We start from the raw sequence: 19,067 nt of genomic DNA, 5'->3' as shown, positions 1-19,067 counted from the left end.
CCCCACAGATTATTTCGCTTACATGAAATATTTAAACCGAGAACATTTGCAGCGGACAATTTTTTACTTCGTTAATATCACCATTCAATAATGTTTCTACACAAGTTCGTAGAGTCTAAGTAAATAGTGAGGACTTCCCCTTGATACAGATAGTTATATAAAAAAGAAATAATAGTGGACCAAGGATTGTGCCTTGAAGAACACTCATTTTATTTTGCCTTCATATGAAATCTTTGAACATTTTCACTACATTCAGATAAGAAGGATTTTTCAAAAGTAAAACTGTTCTTTTGTAATACTTTCAGAATAATAATGACTATTATTCCTGACGTTATTATAATTTCTGAAACAAACCTGATTCTAAAAAATATTTAAAAAAACTTCAAAAACATTTTAGATTTTTATTGAATTTTGGAATATATCAATAAATAGCGATTAGCTTAAAAAATACCTGATATGCTCTTAAAAAATTCATAAAAAATAACAAAATTATCCTAGGTACATAAGTTTTCCAAGCTTTAACTGATGACATTATAAATCTTGATATATTTTGATTTTATAATAATCTATTGGTGAGGTGTCGATTGGTTTGCGTGAATACTTCAAGCCGATTTCATCAGCAACTTTTTGTATAACATCAAGAGCATAATCTAATTGTTCTTTGGTGTGTCCTGCCGAAAGACAAATTCGAATCCTTCCTTGAGTGAGCGGAGTCGCTGGGTATCCAACTCCGACCGTGGCTATTTTTTCTTTGATGAGAGTTCTGACCATAGCACTGAAAATAAAGAATTATAAGCAACTCAAAGACAAAATTTAAAAGGAGCTGTTTTGTGATATAGTTCTAGAGCAGTGTTTGAAATTTTCTGAGTCTTTGCGGCCACATAAATATCTTTGAGTACATTTTCAGTAAAAACAAATCAGTTGAAAGATAACATTTTTGATAGAAGTGTTTAGAATGATAATGCTTTTAATGCAATATGGATTAACTTCATCTGACTATTGGATGTAAGTATAGTATCGTTTCAAAAGATTGTGGAAGGTTATAAACCCAATGAAACAGTATAAAATATTGATTCCCTCCCAAAAAGTGTCTTTTAAATAATACTCAATTAATACTTATTCAATTTGAACGTTTCACAAGTGTTTAATTCCGTCAGCATAGAAGTTTTGTGCTAGGGAAAGGATGAATTCGACGAATGCCGTTTTGTCTGGTTCTGATTGCGAAGGTTCTACCAGTAAAAAGTTATCGAAGTGATTGAGAAGATGGTAGTGAATTGGCGAGAGGTCTGAGGAATATAGTGGGCGAGGCAGACCCTCAATTCGTTAAATTTTCAGAGGGTGATTTGTGAAACGTGCGGAAGGCGTTGCCGTGGAGCAGGATCGGACATCTTCCGCTGACCAGAGCAATTTTCCGTATATTTCGTCGATTTCCTCACAATACGACTGTGATGGTATGGTCTGGTTCCAGAAAGTTATAGTAAATGACACCATGACCATGGTCTTTTTTTGGTGGATTTTTGCCTTTGAAAAGTGTCTGGGTGGCTCACTGGTATCCAACCAGTCCTGAACGTCTCCTGTTGTAGTAGAGGATTCACTTTCAATAACACGTGACGATCCGAACTAAAATAAATATAGTTTAAAAAACTAAAAAACACGCTTTTAAAGAACATCGAACTAAAAAGTTAAAAATATTGTTTTAAATAAGCTTAAAACAATAAAGAACGAAAAATACTAATATTATTGTGAAAAAAGCGATGGGCGCTTGATATTCAAAAAATATGGCACAAAGCGCCTACGCTTTCTTCACAAAAATACTGGTATTTTTCATTCGTTGTTTTGAGCTTATTAAAAAAAATATTTTTAAATCTTCAATTTGATGTTCTTTAAAAGCGTTTTTTTAAGTTTTTTAAACTACATTTATTTTCCATTTTTTAGTTTTGTATGCTATAAAAGCATGTTTTTTAGTCTTTTTAAACTATATTTATTTTATTTAAACTTTGGGATCAATCAGCCGTATATTGTTTAGAAAACTGACCATTGACATTTTCCGATTCCGGAGAGGGAGCCTGAAAATCAGCTATCAAGCCCAAGGCAGCAGACGCGGGTGTTAATAAAAAAACATTACTTTTTTCAAATGAAGGAATAGGTACATGTAAAATGAGTTTGAATTATATCAAGGAGATTACGTACAGCGCCATCTGCCAGCGAATAGATCAAGCAATAATGTCGATAATTCTGTCAAATACAGATCCCGAGCTTGGGAGTTACAAGCAAACAAACATACACGTGAGGCTTAATATAAAGCGTGTATGTGTAAAAAAAGGTTCTTTTGGTTGTGAAAAAACAAAGAACCTCGAAATGTGGTGACAATTTCTGTCGATCGTCGAATCGTGGGACACCCACTTTTCGAGCTTTCTGACCTTTCCTATACGTTTCAAATCTGGTATCATGGAAGGCTGGCAAACTTATGACTTTATAACTTTTTCACTGCTTGATTCTCTATCAGTTGTACCATTTTCGATTTCAATTCAAGATAGCAGTGAGTTTTCAATGATTTTCTTCAATAATATTACTTACACAATTTTAGAATATAGATACACCAGAATCGGAACAACTGGAGAATCCTGGTTTCCATGTATGATTACTCCCATTTGTTCCAATCGTAGTCTGAAATAGCGAGTGTTTCTTGCCAATCTTTCGATTCGTTTCTGCCCTTCGTTAGTACCATCTTTACCCATAAGTATTTTCAAAACTGATATGATTTGCGAAGCCAGGGGTGGTGACATTGCCCACGCGTGTCGGGAAGCAAAACTCTTTTCTCGTAGAGTCGTAATAAACTCCTGCAATAAAATTTATTTTATTTTAGTGAAATAGAAATCATTTGTTCAGAAGAATAATAATTATATCAAGTATAAATTGACATGTTCTATACCATGTTGTTGGTCTATGAATGAACAAATTTTTCTTTCTTTCACGAGTTTCTTGCAGAATATAAACAGTTCATAAATTAGAAACCTAATCTAGGACCCACTTGAAATTTATTCTATATAAAATATCATGTATAAATCTGACATGCATAATCAAATTGTTTACAGATCTATAAATGCTGCTCATTAAGAAATTTTGTTATCATAAGCATTTATTTTCCTTATGATTAATAAAATGAAGAGCCTTAAGACAAGTGTCTTAAGGCGAAAAATCGATGTATACCAGTGAGGATGACAGAGTTCCATGTAAGTGCAATTTGTTACCATTCATTTAAAGTAGAACTCATGTGAATGATATCTGATTTTTATTCCACAACGAATGTTTGAAATACAAACTGAGTAGAGAAAAGTATCTTCTGTATAATTCAGTGTTCATACAGAAGTATTTGTTTCGAAAGAATTCTTTTCTTTCGTGTAATCCAATGTTTATATGAAAGTAGCTGTTTCAGGAGGACTTTCTTTCAGTTTGTGTCTGAAAGTTACTTCTTTGCATGATCTACACATCCATGTATAGAGTTCCTTTTTTCCAAATTGATTACTTCCTTCCAATCTTTGGAAGATTCCCTCATCCTTTTTTTTGTATCAAGATAGAGTAGAAGAAAGCCAAAGAAAGTACTATTGTTTCTTTAAGCTGTTTCATTTCATTTGGCATAAATACTTCCAGACAGGACATACAAGGAAATTACATTTTGTCACTAATTGTTTTTGACAATCTGAAAAAAAAAGTTATATGTTAAGTATTGTTGCGATTTTATAATTTTTCAAAATCCCTTTTCAAGGTAAATAAATGAATACTTCAACTCGTTTTTAGGGAAAACAAATAACAAATTTTTAAGAATCCAGAAATTAAAACAGTGAAATATGATTTTATGTATGTTTTATGTAGTCTTATTTTCATTAATTTCAAACAATTCAGGATATGATTTTTTATATATTTGTATAGTTTTATGCATTAAAGTAAAAAGTTTATTGTGTAAAGATTTCATTTTGAAATCGATGGCTCTGTTCCTTTCTTTGGAAGATTCCCAATTTATTTTTTGTATGAAGACATTCCCAAAAACTGGGTATATTTTCATACCCATTTCAATTCAAATATGCAGGGCCGTCGCCATGGGAGGGAGCCTCCCCCCTGCTTTTTCGGCTAGGGAAGTGAAGATAGAAAAAAAATAATGGTAAAAAAATGAATAACAATTAAAAAAATGAAACTGAGAGAAAAGAAAGAGAAAGAACCAGGACAAGGTTGGGATTTCCCAACATGCATAACTTGGAGATCCCATACTTTGAAATTCTGAGTTATTTGAAAACTTCAAAAAAGTTTAATTTCTCCCAAGTAAGAGAACAGTTGAACAGTCCACAAATTTTGACGTGACAATTTTACAAAATTCTCAACTTTTCGCTGTTTATTCGACTTGGAAAAGTTGGGAAATTTCGGGCCGTGAAGATAGAAAAAATTATAGTAGAAAACAATAAGCACAATATTATTTAAGTGTTGTTTCCTTTCATTTGTATTGAATATTCCTATACATGGTGGATGATCAAGGACCTTGGTCCAAAGTAGAATAATTACCATTATTATTTTTATAATTACCAAAATTTATTTTTGTTTGTGTATACCCTAACAGGCATAAGCATTCAGCCAATCTTTGGATAGCTAAGTAAGAACATTAATATATTATAGTAGTAACTATTCCTTCGGCTTTTATTTTTTCAAAAGTTGGGAAATGTTGCTGGTGGGGTTGGGAAAATTTGGATTCCCTTCCCCCCTAGTTTTTTTTTTTCGCTACGACCCTGCAAATATGGATTATATTCCCCAATATTCGTTTTAGTATTCCGTTTGTCAAATTATTTAAGGATCGGCTGGAATGGTTATTATGTTGGTTAGTATTAACTGGACTATTTGATTTTATGTTTTTATAAAAAATGACCACCCATCGAATTGATATTTTTGAATACTTACCAAAGCATATTGGTATTAAATGTTTCAATAAAATAAGAAATATAATAGACTAGCGAACCGCCCCAGCTCTGCACGGGTGCAATGCTGGTACTAAATATACATATAAACACGTGCCATCGCTGCTATAGCGGTCTTCAACGCGCTATTCATAGGCACGCAGCCGACCCCCCGGCCGGTATTACCGCAGGGCCCCCCGGCCGGTATTACCGCAACCGCTATGTCCCTGCATTTTAAATCTGTAATATCTTCCACAACATTCATTTAAATTACATGCTGTAAAAGGCCATACTGATCTATATTAAATGCACAATGTGAGAGACAGACATATATCATCGCCGACTTTTTTATAGATCTTCTTAAGGTGTACAATACAGTTGTACATTAATTTGATCTATCTCAGCCAGCGTTTGCAATGTAAGCGCAAAAAACGTGTTTATTTACAAAATCTCATTAGAAACCTCTACAATTATCAGTGTTTCTCTACATGCATGTTATATACATACAGTGTCACCATTAAAGTGCGCACCATATGGGAAACTTTTTTTTTCGAAAAGTTTCAATGAAGGTTAAATTCGGCACTAGTTTGTGCTTTGAATTTAACTTAAAATGATACGGCCAATTGCGACCCACTGACGTTCAGTGTTTGTTAAATTCAACTTTTTTTTTTTATTAAAAAAGTGCATTTTTAGATCGAATTTAACAAAAAGTTACTTGAAAAAGTTGTGTCTACGGCAATTTTATATCCATATGCCAAATTTTATGCAACTAGGATAAAGTTAACGTTTTGCTTATTTTTGACAGATATCCCCTTTATTTTAAAAAACAAGTTCGGTTAATTGTCATCAATTCATGTATACATAACAAACTCATCATGTAGTTTAACTTTTCTGATACATTTTTACTTATACGGACATTTTTAGAGAGAAATTAAAAATTTGCTATAAAAATTTTAACATGACTGGTGCAAAGTTTCAATCACTTGGCTATTTTCTTAAACAAACCTTTGATTTCGAAAAAGCAGAGGTAACTAAAAAAAATGCAAATAATTTCGATAGAACTATTATTATTATAAATTTTAAACAACAATATTATAGAAAATACAAATGGGTACAAAAAATTACTTATTGATCTAAATGAGGTTGTCAAACACTTATAGCCTACATTTCAGTATGTCGTCCTCCACGTTCAATACAAATTATGGTCCTTCTACTGACATCTGTAACTGCATTTTTAATAAATCGGGGATTTATATTTGCACAGCACTCGCGAATGGTATTTTTCAGATGTTGTATGTCAGTAAATGGTCTACTTCGGTACACTTTTTGTTTCAGGTAACCCCACAAGAAAAAGTCTAAAGGCATCAAGTCGGGTGATCTAGGTGGCCAATAATGTTCCCAGTTACGTCCAATAACTTTGCCTCTGAACATTTGTTGGAGGGACTGTTTTACAGCAACCGTTTACAGCAACGGAAACTTTTACATTTTCTTATCTCTCTCCTTGAAACCAGAATGAAAACCTCAAACGGACATCAAAATCTCGTTCTTTCAATGTGTAAATAAATTTCGGCTTGCAAGGCCAAAATTTATTCTTTAATAAAATTTTTCTAACACTTTCTCTTTTGTAATCAGTATTTTTTATAATATCGGTTATGCTCGTTTGCCCATGTTCAATAACTTTTAAACAAATGTTAAGTTGGGCCTCCTCATCATATTACTTGGAGTGTGCTTTTTCTTATATTGATTTGCTACGGATCCTGTTTCTCTTGAATTTCGACATTATTCTTGATACAGTAGTATGTTGAACATTTTTTCCTGGATGCCGTTCATTAAAAATGTTAGCTACTTGCCGGTATGGTGTATTCTCACCACATATTAAAACTATTTCTATTCTTTCCTGAAGAGACAACATTATTGTAACAATAACTGTTAAGTAAGTAAATCAACAACTTGACACTACCATAGCATGCATTTTGTTTGTCAAGACCTACTTAAAAATTTTATTCAACGTGATTAAACATCCTTAGTGTTTATAAATAATCTGTAAATAATGAATATTGAAATTTTAATGTAATTTCAACTTTAGTAATTTTATTAATACTTATTGCAGTTTTTGAGTTGTGTCTGCTTTTTCAAAATTGAAGGTAGTGACGTTTGTTTAAGAAAATAGCCAAGTGATTGAAACTTTGCACCAGTCATGTTAAAATTTTCATAGCACATTTTAAATTCCTCTCTAAAAATGTGCGTATAAGTGAAAATTTATCAGAAAAGTTAAACTCCATGATGAGTTTGTTATGTATACATGAATTGATGACAATTAACCGAACTTGTTTTTTAAAATAAAGGGGATATCTGTCAAAAATAAGCAAAACGTTAACTTTATCCTAGTTGCATAAAATTTGGCATATGGATATAAAATTGTCTTAGATACAACTTTTTCAAGTAACTTTTTGTTAAATTCGATCCAGAAATGCACTTTTTCAATTTTTTTCAAAAAAAGTTGAATTTGACAAACACTGAACGTCAGCGGGTCGCAGTTGGCCGCATCATTTTAAGTTAAATTTGAAGCACAAACAAGTGCCGAAGTTAAACTTCATTGAAACTTTTCGAAAAAAAAGTTTCCCATATGGTGTGCACTTTAATGGTGACACTATATAACCCTACTCTATCAATTCAAAAAAACCGCATCAAAATCCGTTGAGTAGTTTTAAAGATCTGAGCATACACAGGGACAGACAGCGGGAAGCAATTTATTTTATTTTATACTATGTAGTGATGTGAACGATATTCTTTTGAAATATAAATCGAGAAATTCCCAGCTTGAAATAGTATTTTATAATGTTGAAAAAGAATTTTATATTTCCTGAAACCCTTCATTTTTTTGGTTTATTTTGCGACTATACACTATCTCATCAATTTATTTGTAAATAACTTTCTTTTTGACTAGTCTGATAAATTTTATATACGTGTATATGTATGGTGCCTTGTATAATCTTTCGTTAATGATTTATTTCTATTGGGATTATTATTTTTTCAAAGATAAAAACAGTTTCATTGAAAGTAATAGAAATTATGAAACAACAAAAATTAATTGGCGCTCTGGGGCAACTTGACTAATACCAGTGGCACATTTGCTTTTTCAGCTACAGGAGAACATCATCTATTATTATTATTATAATGTGTATTTACCTTTGTCCCAGCTATATACCCTCCTGCTGATCCGAAACTTTTTGTGAATGTACCCATAAGAATATCAATATCTTTTGGATCACACAGGAAATAATCAATAACACCTCTGCCATTTTTACCCATGGCACCAACACTATGGGCCTCATCCAAATACAAATAGGCTTTGTACTTTTTTTTCAGTTCAATTATTTCAGGGAGTCGTACGATTGTTCCCTCCATACTGTAAACGCCTTCTACAAATATGACTATTTTCCTCCAAGGTTTGAACGATCCTTTCGGCTGTCCGGGTTGGCCATAATAGATAGCTTCTTGGAGAAGTTTTTCTAAATGTTTTACATCTGAAAAATCATAAAATTTCTGGTGTAACTAAATTCTTTTTTTTCAAATAATTCATGATATCTGATTCAATTCCACCATACCCAGTATGAAAACGCCTGAGGAAGGTATTGTGTAGCGAAACACGTGTTTGGATTTTGTAATGATTTTGTAGTGGAAACACCACAATGAAATTTCACTTGAATAATTCATTTGTTACTGTTGATGTTATTATAGTCGAAGTAACTGATATAGTAATTGTTAAAGCTGTCGGCGACCTCAAAGGCCAAAAAAACCAATACAGAGAAATAACGCAGCTACGAGTTAGTCCACGTGGACTGAAGAACTGGCGGTTCGTATTAGATAATTTTTACTAACCGAGTTTTATGATTGGCTGAAGAGTCATAAAATTAAATTTGAAGTCATGTTACGGTGACCAATAGAATGTAAGGATGGTTAGAAGTCGTGTTGTCAATGTTCAGTTCAGGAACTGATCGCGATTTGAGTGTTGAAATTCGATAGTGGTGAAGTTATAATTAATTAAATTTTTTGTTATTTGTTCAAAATGTGGCGTCCTTGGACATGTACTAAAAGACTATATGGAGATTGGACACTCCCATATCAATGGTGGAAATGAATTCATTATTGATTTAATTGACGACAGTGATAGTGAAACGGAGAATATATATACATATATATATATATATATATATATATATATATATATATATATATATATATATATATATATATATATATAATACGAATATGAAAGTTATTGAGTGTCTTACACTTGGCTGCACCATACTGATGATGGGCCAAAAGCCCGAAACACGTGTCTATGGTTTGCCACTTTCTTGAGTGCTATATATATCATCCGTTGTGTACTATTCGATAGTCGACGTTTCGCCATCATCTCAGATGGCATTATCAAGACGTGTTACTGCTTCGCTTCGAGAGGAAAACCTACATTGTAATATATATATATATATATATATATATATATATATATATATATATATATATATATATATATGTATTATATACTATTATAAACGATACATATATATATATATATATATATATATATATATATATATATATATATATATATATATATATGTATTATATACTATTATAAACGATACATATATATATATATATATATATATATATATATATATATATATATATATGTATATATATATATATATATATATATATATATATATATATATATATGTATTATATACTATTATAAACGATACATATATATATATATATATATATATATATATATATATATATATATATATATATATATGTATATATATATATATATATATATATATATATATATATATATATATATATATATATATATATATATATATATATATATATATATATATATATATATGTATCGTTTATTTAGCACAAGCTAATGCAGTTACAATATTAGTCCTAATCTAGGTTAAAAATTTAAATGTCACAATTAAAATTTAAAATCATGTACATTGTAACATATAAATAAAAACAGCACAATAAATAAAATAAAAAGAAGAAAAAAAAACTATTAGCAGGTTCTATACTAAACACTTTGTAGGTCTAAAAGGTGCACTTTTAATTTTCTTTTAAATATATTTAGAGAGGTAGCATTCTTAATATCCTCCGGTAATTCGTTGAATGCTTGAACTCCTTTAATGAAAACTGTATTATTTGAATTGACATTACTAGTCTGTATATGAAAGTTATTGCGACTTCTTGTATTGTATTCATGATATTCAAAGTTATACTTTAATTTGTCATGTAGATATACAGGAACATCACCAGTTTTAATTTTAAAAATAAATATTAATGCTAAATAACGAAAGTAATTTTTTACTGAACCATTTTAATGTATTCAACATTAATGTTATATGTGTTCTTCTATTACAAGATAATATTACTCTCATTCCTCTATTTTGAAGTTTCTGAAGTCTTCCAATTTCATTTTGGTTTAGTAAGTACAAGATGGTTCCACAATAAGTAAAATGAGGTAAAAACAAGATGGTTCCACAATAAGTAAAATGAGGTAAAATCAAGCTATTATACAAAAGTAAAAGCGACCATTGGTTTAAGTGCTTAGATTGCCTACTTAAGTAATTAATTTTGAATGTTATTGTTTTAATAATATATGAAGCATGTTCCTTAAAAAACATTCTATTATCTACAATTACACCCAAATATTTAATTTTTCTTACTAACTCAATTTTATCATTTGATATTTTAATATTGTAATTATATTTTTTGAAGTCATGGTACTGCTTGTCATTTCCTATAATCATGAATTTTGTTTTATTTTTATTAATTTTTAACGAGTTGAAGCAGTACCAGTTATATACAGATTTTAGTGTCTCATTTATTACATTAATTATATCAAGCAGATCATTTGATGCATAATATATTAAAGTATCATCTGCAAACAGCAAACAGATGAACAAAACATCTATCAATTATAAATGAAATATCATCGATATACAATAAAAATAGAAGAGGACCTAACACGCTACCTTGCGGTTCACCACACTCGTTTATAATTTCTGAAGATAAAATGTTATTTAATTTTAATATATATATATATATATATATATATATATATATATATATATATATATAGTGATTCTTATATAATCAGAAATGATTATTGAATAACAAAATTAGTTAGCTCCCTAAGTATTTTATTAAAAAGGAACTTCTGGAAGGTAGGGTGCACTATATCGTTTACTTGAAGTATACCAACTTAATAATTTTCCTCCTAATCACTGCTTTTTTTTCATAGTAATAAGGGGCACGTGCTACCTCATTTGAAAGGCCTTCACACTATGTATTCAGCGATAACTTAGTTAATAAACAGTACTTTTTAATGGATCCCGATTAATTGACATAAGGAAAATCAATCAATCAATCAAAGATATCACCGATATTCTCCTAACCGCGCAATGCTTGTCAAATCTAGGAAACAACTTCAAAGTCTCGGCTTAGGAACTCTCCTGAGATGAGCGTTCGTTAGGAGACTGCGTGAAAGAGAGGGAGAGATGATTCTCAAGTCTCTTCCTAGTTTTGACAAGCTGTAGACAAAAAGTGACGAAATTCAAACCAATTTTTTCAGTAGAGAGTTATCAACATAATAAACAGCCATGAATTCAATACACACACAAACATTTCTTGTTTTTTCTCTCTCAGACTTGTTTTTTTCTTTTGTATGCAATGCTTAATGTATGGTTTTATGCCAACAAAGATAATAAAATAAATGGTTCAATTGAAAATACTTATTTTATTATTGCAGTAATAATAATAATAATAGTTCATTAATTTCTGTTGTTTAAAAGAACATAATGAATGACAACCCATTTATTGCTTAAAAACAAAGAAAAGAAAAGTATAAGAGAAATATAAAACCATCATAGTTAAATTCATCTATGGAGTAGCAATTTCTTTTCAATGAGGCAGGTTTTCAATTTTGTAGTTTGAACAAGAATTAGAGCTATTCCCATTTTGAGTTAAAAGTGTGAATTTCAGGTTTTGAAAAAGGAAGGAGATTGTTTTTCGAAACATCAACATTAAAGAAAGCTGTGTATAAATTGTGGAAGGTTATATACCCAAAAAACGGTAAAAAGTATTGAGACCTCCACAAAAAAATGTCTTTTGAGAGAATAAAAAAAAATTAAAAACTGTAGGCACCTGAAATAAAGAAGTAGATTCTCTAGTTTGATTTATGTTCAGAGAGGGTGCTGATCTAGTTCATGTGGAAAGTGACATCCTAATACTGTCGAAACAGCAAAAAACTCAATCTCTTTAGGGATGCATAAGTTGCTGGATCAGGATTTATAAAGTCAGTGCCACAACTTGTGGTTTAAAATGAGTTCATAAATTTCAATTATTACTAATCTAAAATTCATAATTCGTATAGTCTGACCTTAAAGCACATCAATGGTGAAAAGTCCATCTCATTTAACTACAATGCTACTTCTGTGCATAATTTCAATTATTATTATAAATATTAGCGTTTTTGTGACTACCAACTACTTATGGATTTTGCTGCCATAATAACTGTTCAATTAATATTGTGAATCCCAAATGCCATTTCTACTAAAATATTCTCAGAATATTATTATAAACAAGCGACGATTGTACCAACATAAAAGAATAAAAAAATCGCTAATCGGAATTACGTAGCCCGCGAAATTGGCTTTTCTACTACAATAGTATGTACTTACTGTTATGTTTGAATACTCTAATGGTGACGCCCCCCAACCTAATGCCAAGAATAACGCTAGCATGGTTCTTCTCATCGCTGAGAACCAAGCAACCAGGCGAGAGGAGCGTAGGAATGTTGAGAGAGTTGGTCGCGAATCCCATGCCGAACGTGATGGCATCTTCGACGCCCAGAAACTCCGCCGTCAACCGTTCCAATTCGTCGTGAAGTTCGCAAGTACCATACCGTTGTCGGGGATTCCCGGTGCTGATGCCGTATTTATAAATTGATGAGATCGCTGCCTCTGCGCAAGGTCCTGACGCTTCCGCGAATCCTAAGTAGTTGTACGAAGCCAGATTGATACATTTCTTTTCGGAGCCTGTAAATCTACAGAAAAATTCACAGTTAATTTACTAAACATAATTAGTTTTGATATCAAGTATCTAGGGATGGAGCAGAGGTTACATAAGTGGTATGAATAGCTGGGCCGCATTGATGATCTCCATATGTTTCGTAACTTAAACACTTACTGTGAAAGACTGAGCAAATTATTGAAACAACTCAAGAATACATATATTTGACGTTCTCTTATATTATGAATCAAGTTGTACTCAGTAATGTTACAGAATTAAAAGACATGGGTTTACTCCTGGACAGCACAGTTTCATCTCAGCCCCACATGTCAGCCACTGTTAATTAGTCTCTGAAAATGCTAAGCTTCCTAAGAAGATGCACCTCAGATTTCACTGATATGAAATACTTGAAAATTCTGTACTGCTCTCTGGTAAAATCTCATTTTGAATAGGTATCTTCTGTATGGAACCCATCACAAGCAAGCCACATCCATATATTAGAACAAGTTCAGAGAAAATTCCTAAGATTGGTCGACTGAATAAGTATAAAACATTTAAGGAGGTGATTCCTCATCGAAAAAAAGGTAGGATCTTTTATATAAAGAAACTTCATTGGAGCATCCCTTGTTAAGATACAGCCCCTTAAAGGGGGTACATAAAATTTGTATAACAATTTTTTTCACCAGCACTGAAAAAGTTACAATTTTGAAATTAACCTGACGTTTTGTACTACCAAAAAGACACTTAGTCAGTAATTTATTTGGTTTACCCCATGGTTGTAAGGGGTGGAAAACGCAACCCCTAAAATTTATTTCCAATGAAACTTTTTTCTTATTATTTGTTTACCATTTAAAAATTTATTTCCGATAGCCTGTTTCATTCTTTACAAAAAATAAACCAGTTCGCAGCAAAAAATTATTTCAAGAACCACTACAGAGATACATCATCATAAATGCGAACTGGATTTATTGTTATTTTGAAGTTAGTACTTACCTGCATTAAACGATTGGAGGGTAATAAACAAAACTAATTTATTAATAACAAAACACACAACATGTAGAAATCATAGTAAATGTTCAATATATCTACCTTCGGCATTACGCATGCGTCTAGACGTCGGCTCATTGAGCCACGTATTCGCTCAAATATTCCTGGAGTCTCCCTGATTACCCTGCACGCATCGATGATGCTATTTCTTAAGTCCTCTACATCGCGAACATGAGTACGATAAACCAAATGCTGTAAATGGTCCCAAATAGAGAAATCGAGAGGATTGAGATCCGGGAATCGAGCGGGCCAGTTCTGTGGTCCTCCTCAACCTATGATTTGCATATGTTTCAGTTAAATGCTGACTTGCTACTTGACTAAAATGGGCGGGAGCCCCATCATGCATAAAAACATATCCCTTCTGACGCCCAAAGGATGCTGACGTGCATCCAGCAGTACTGGATGCACTTCTCTTAAAAATTGAACGTATGCCTCACCATTTAATCAAGGAGGTAGAAAATGAGGCCCAATTAAATCATCCCCAATAACTCCGAGTAACACGTTAAGAGAAAACTGTTCTTGACGGTCAGTTTCGACAACAGCGTGAAGGTTTTCATCAGCCCATATGTGGTAATTATGGAAATTAATGATCTTGCCCGAGAAAAACTACATTCGTCTGTGAATTGTATCGTCTTCAGAAAGTCACAATTTCTTCTAAGCATTTCCAGCATCCAATTGCAAAATTTAAGACGGTTCGGAAAGTCTCGCGGTAACAGTGCCTGTACTCGTTGCAGATGGCAAGGGTTGTTCCTTTAAAATACTGTCATATGATCAACATTTCACATCAACATTTAGCTGGAAAGCAATCTTTCTTGTACTGGTAGTAGGTTGTTCTTCAATCAAATCAAGTACTGCTTCCTCAAACTCTGGTATTCGTACTTCTCGATGGCGACCACAATCCTGCGTTTTTTTGTCGATTGAACCACATTCTCGTAATCGTTGATGAAGGATGCTGCCGTTGAGGATACATTTCAGCATACCTTCTAGAAGCTTCTAACCCGTTCCCCTGCGACAGACCGTAAACGTAATGCATATCAGCCATTTCCTCATTTGTGTATGCCATTTTAATAACAAGTGAATTATTAAAGTAACAAATTAAGAACAGAACAACAACACACAATTAGTAATAATTCAATTTCGAAAATTCACAAACTGACAGCGTCATACCAATTTAATTGTCACTATCGCTAACAGCGATCTACTAAATAGATTAGTTTCGTATTTTCGCATTTATGACGATGTATCTCTGTAGTTGTTAATAAAATAATTTTTTGCTGCGAACTGGTTTAAGTTGGGTAAAAAACCCAAGAGACATTTTTTGTTTAGAATGAAACAGGCTATCGGAAATAAATTTTTAAATGGTAAACAAATAATAAGACACAAAGTTACATTGGAAATACATTTTGAGGGTTGCGTTTTCCACCCCTTACAACCATGGGGTAAACCAAATAAATTTCTGGCTGAGTGTCTTTTTGGTAGTACAAAACGTCAGGTTAATTTCAATATTGTAACTTTTTTAGTGCTTGTGAAAAAAATTGTTATACAAATTTTATGTACCCCCTTTAAGGGGCTGTATCTTAATAAGGGATGCTCCAATGAAATTTCTTTATATGAAAGATCCTATCTTTTTTTCGATGAGAAATCACCTCCTTAAATGTTTTACACTTATTTAGTTACACCCTGTATAACTATACTCAACTATATTCCCTCATAGATCTTGAAACACTACATAACAGAAAACTAAAGACTTGAATATATATATATATATATATATATATATATATATATATATATATATATATATATATATATATATATATATATATATTTAATTATTAATGGAATTGTTCATTGACCTTCATTGTTATCCTAGATCGGACTTCCAGCCTCTTCTAAATTTGCTAGAAATACAACATTTTCTTAACCACACTGTAGAACAACTCAGTACCTTCATTCCTTCCTACCACAAACTACAAAAGCGGCAAAAGAAAGGACCCCGATTTCTTCACTTCTGCATCAGAATATTTCGTTTATATAGGTGAGTGGGAGAGTAGAGATTCAAATAACAACAAAGTAGAGATTCACATATATATATATATATATATATATATATATATATATATATATATATATATATATATCAAAAGCTTTTGATAATTCCTCTTCCATATTATCTGTCACTATGTTAAATTAATAACGAATTTATTTCCACCATTAATATGGAAGTGTCCAATCTCCATATAGTCTTTTTCAACTAAAATGACTTTTTTAATCCTTTTCTGTCAGTGTTATTCGGTAATATTAGATACTTCTTCTTTAATTAGCTCCATTACCTTCTTATCAAATTTTGGAAAATTATTTTTACGCCTGATGCTTTTTCAATTTTCCCCAAATCAACTCGATGGGATTGAAAACACAAAAATAGGGGGGAAGTCTCAGTATGGTTTGTCCATACATTTCAGCAATACTATCAAGGGAATACACTTTTTGAAATGTTTTTGACTATTTTACGTACAGTTGAGAAAGGAATTTCGGTGAAATCTGATGTTGCTTGTAACAGTTTGTTTTCCTCGAAACCAAACTTGAGATGTAGATTCTTATATACATTGAAACATACTCTCTGTGTTTCAATATTCAAATGCATCCGAATCTTATTCAATGGTATCTCTTTTTCGCATTGTTTACCGTCGCTATTGGAATCACTACACAGTTATCACACTGCTTTGTTATCACACTCGTTATTACTATTAGTACTTGTCCAAAGACGCCAGATTTTAAACAGATAATAAAAATTTTGAGTAATTATAACTGCACCAATATCGAATTTCAACACTCAAATCGCGATCAGTTGCTGAACTGAACATTGACAACACGACTCTTATAATCATCTTCGAATTCTATTCGTCACTGTAACATGACTTAAAATTTAATTTTATGACTCTTCAGCCAATCATAAAATTAGGTTAGTAAAAATCATCCAATTCGAAGTCGCCAAGTCTACAGTCCACGTGGACAAGTTGACAGCGGCTTTATTTCTCTGTATTGGTTTTTTTGGCCTTTGAGATTGCCGACATCTTTAACTATGCACTATACCGGTTACTTCGACTATACTCACAATGGGGCTAGGGTCAGACGGCACACTGCCCTTGACCTGATTGGTACGACCTTTCTTCAATTATTGGGAGAATCTTTGCGTTATGAAGTAGCGGTAACCTTGTCTTGATGATATTTAAGCTCTCCTCCTTATTGTTGAAATTATAGCCTCGGATAGCACCCTCTGTTTTCATCTGAGAGCATGTTCTGCAACTGCCGATTTATCTGTTTCGTGGTTCCGATGTATAACAAACCAATACTACATGGTATTCGGTATACTCCTAGGGTACTTAATGGATCCTGGTGGTCGTTTACTGACCTGAGACTCTATCTTTCTGGTGGGTTTGAAAATGGCCCTAACTCCATGTTTTTCGACGATCCTTCCAATTCGGTCCGTCACACCGCTTGTGTAGGGCAGATAAGTTCTTCTATTGGCCGTTCGCACCCATATCCCGTGGAGTGTTATTGTAACAGTAAGGCTCGGATGATTTCGGTCTCGTTAAATTCGTTACCTAGAAACGCATTCTTCAGATGATACATTCCCTCTCGTAGGCCTTCCGGTTCGCCGATAATGTCTTCTCATGTCTACTAGTCTTAATAACCCTGGTAGAGAGCTAGCCTAGTTATCACCGTCATCAGATAGTAATGAAGGATGTACAAAGTTCTGAAGAAGCTAGCCACTCGTGCCAGCGAAACGTCATGAAGAAATTCCAAAAATTCACGGCCTTAGAACCCGAAAAATAGTGACGCTAAATGATGATCATTTTTCAACCACAGAATCATGATATGTATCCCATTTATATGGATAAATGTAACATACTGTTGTAAATCATGCCTTAAAGAAAATAACACCGGCCGCCACTGGTTGCCATAAACCAATCGTGACGTAGCGCGCGAATGTTCCCTGCCGCTCTAGAAGCAGCGACAATAATGCTACCAATTTCGATGGAACTTCGGCGAAATTTCTACTGCATTCGATTACGATATATAAACACTAGCCAGGAGCGTATTGACACAGTCAAGTGGAAGTCACAGTGAGGTACACGAAGTGATCTAGTAAGGCGAAGACATTCAAATAATAGTTTTAGTTGAAGTGTTTGTTGTATTTAAAGTGAAATAAAGTTAAGTTTAATTATTCAGTGTAGTCAATTATTGGTAACCCACGGAGAAAAACGTAACAATACTAAAAATTAAATCATACTCACTCGAATGTCCATCCATTATCCTTGGTAACGCGTTCCTTCAATACCACTTCGTGGCCTGGCACGCTGCAAATCGGATAGTTCCAACAGTCCCGTATCCTTCTGTAGACATATCTGGAGTAAAAGGCGGAAAATCTATCGAAAAGAGGTTTGTAGCCCTCCCGGTTTATTTCTTTGACGATTTTAGGTGGGAACAGTGCTTGACTCAGGTAGCCGAGGAACATGAGAATATAAAAACTGATTTGCGTCAGCGCAGACACTATCAACGTTGGCGGTTCGAAAGATTCGTTGATTTCCCTCGTGGCTGGAACTTCGCCTCTATCCATAGTGTGCGTGGTTTTCTTGTGCAGCTGAAAATGAACAGTCTGAATGAAGTGAGATTCGGTGATCTGAAACACCATCAAGCGCTGATTCACTCTCTCATAGAGCAAGTAAGACAAGACGTCAAAGTAGGGAAAACCTTGCTCCGGGAGTGAAAACCTAAGGAAAGGGAAACATCTGTCGTTTACAAATTGTTGTGATTTTCTTTGTTTCACGATGCGTCAGTTTCTTGCACTGCTTTCATACATTCATAATTTAACAACTCAAAACACAGCAAACACCAGCTTGTTTACCATCTGATGTAACGATTTGTTGAGCACACTGGCCCACATGAAAGATCATCCAGAGCCTTTGAAGGAAATATATTTTG

General features: G+C 32.8%; 1 protein-coding gene across 1 annotated transcript in view; it reads right to left on the bottom strand.

The window, feature by feature from the left end:
* Positions 1-387: 387 nt before the first annotated feature.
* Positions 388-19,067, bottom strand: part of LOC111513666 (serine palmitoyltransferase 2) — a 46,324-nt gene continuing 27,644 nt past the window's right edge. Inside the window, exons 4-8 of the mRNA XM_074174397.1 lie at positions 18,380-18,726; positions 12,704-13,068; positions 8,130-8,467; positions 2,578-2,840; positions 388-775 (exon numbers count right to left, since the gene is read on the bottom strand). Coding sequence (XP_074030498.1) covers positions 532-775; positions 2,578-2,840; positions 8,130-8,467; positions 12,704-13,068; positions 18,380-18,726 — 1,557 coding nt within the window. The 3' untranslated portion in view covers positions 388-531. The remainder of the gene's footprint in view (positions 776-2,577; positions 2,841-8,129; positions 8,468-12,703; positions 13,069-18,379; positions 18,727-19,067) is intronic.

The sequence above is a fragment of the Leptinotarsa decemlineata genome, unplaced genomic scaffold (genome assembly GCF_025532065.1).
Source record: "Leptinotarsa decemlineata unplaced genomic scaffold, Ldec_3_MD MMD2_tig00000576_RagTag_RagTag, whole genome shotgun sequence".
Taxonomy (NCBI): Eukaryota; Metazoa; Arthropoda; class Insecta; order Coleoptera; family Chrysomelidae; genus Leptinotarsa; species Leptinotarsa decemlineata.
Note: the sequence above shows the minus strand (reverse complement) of the source record. Positions and strands in the feature narration are given on the sequence as shown.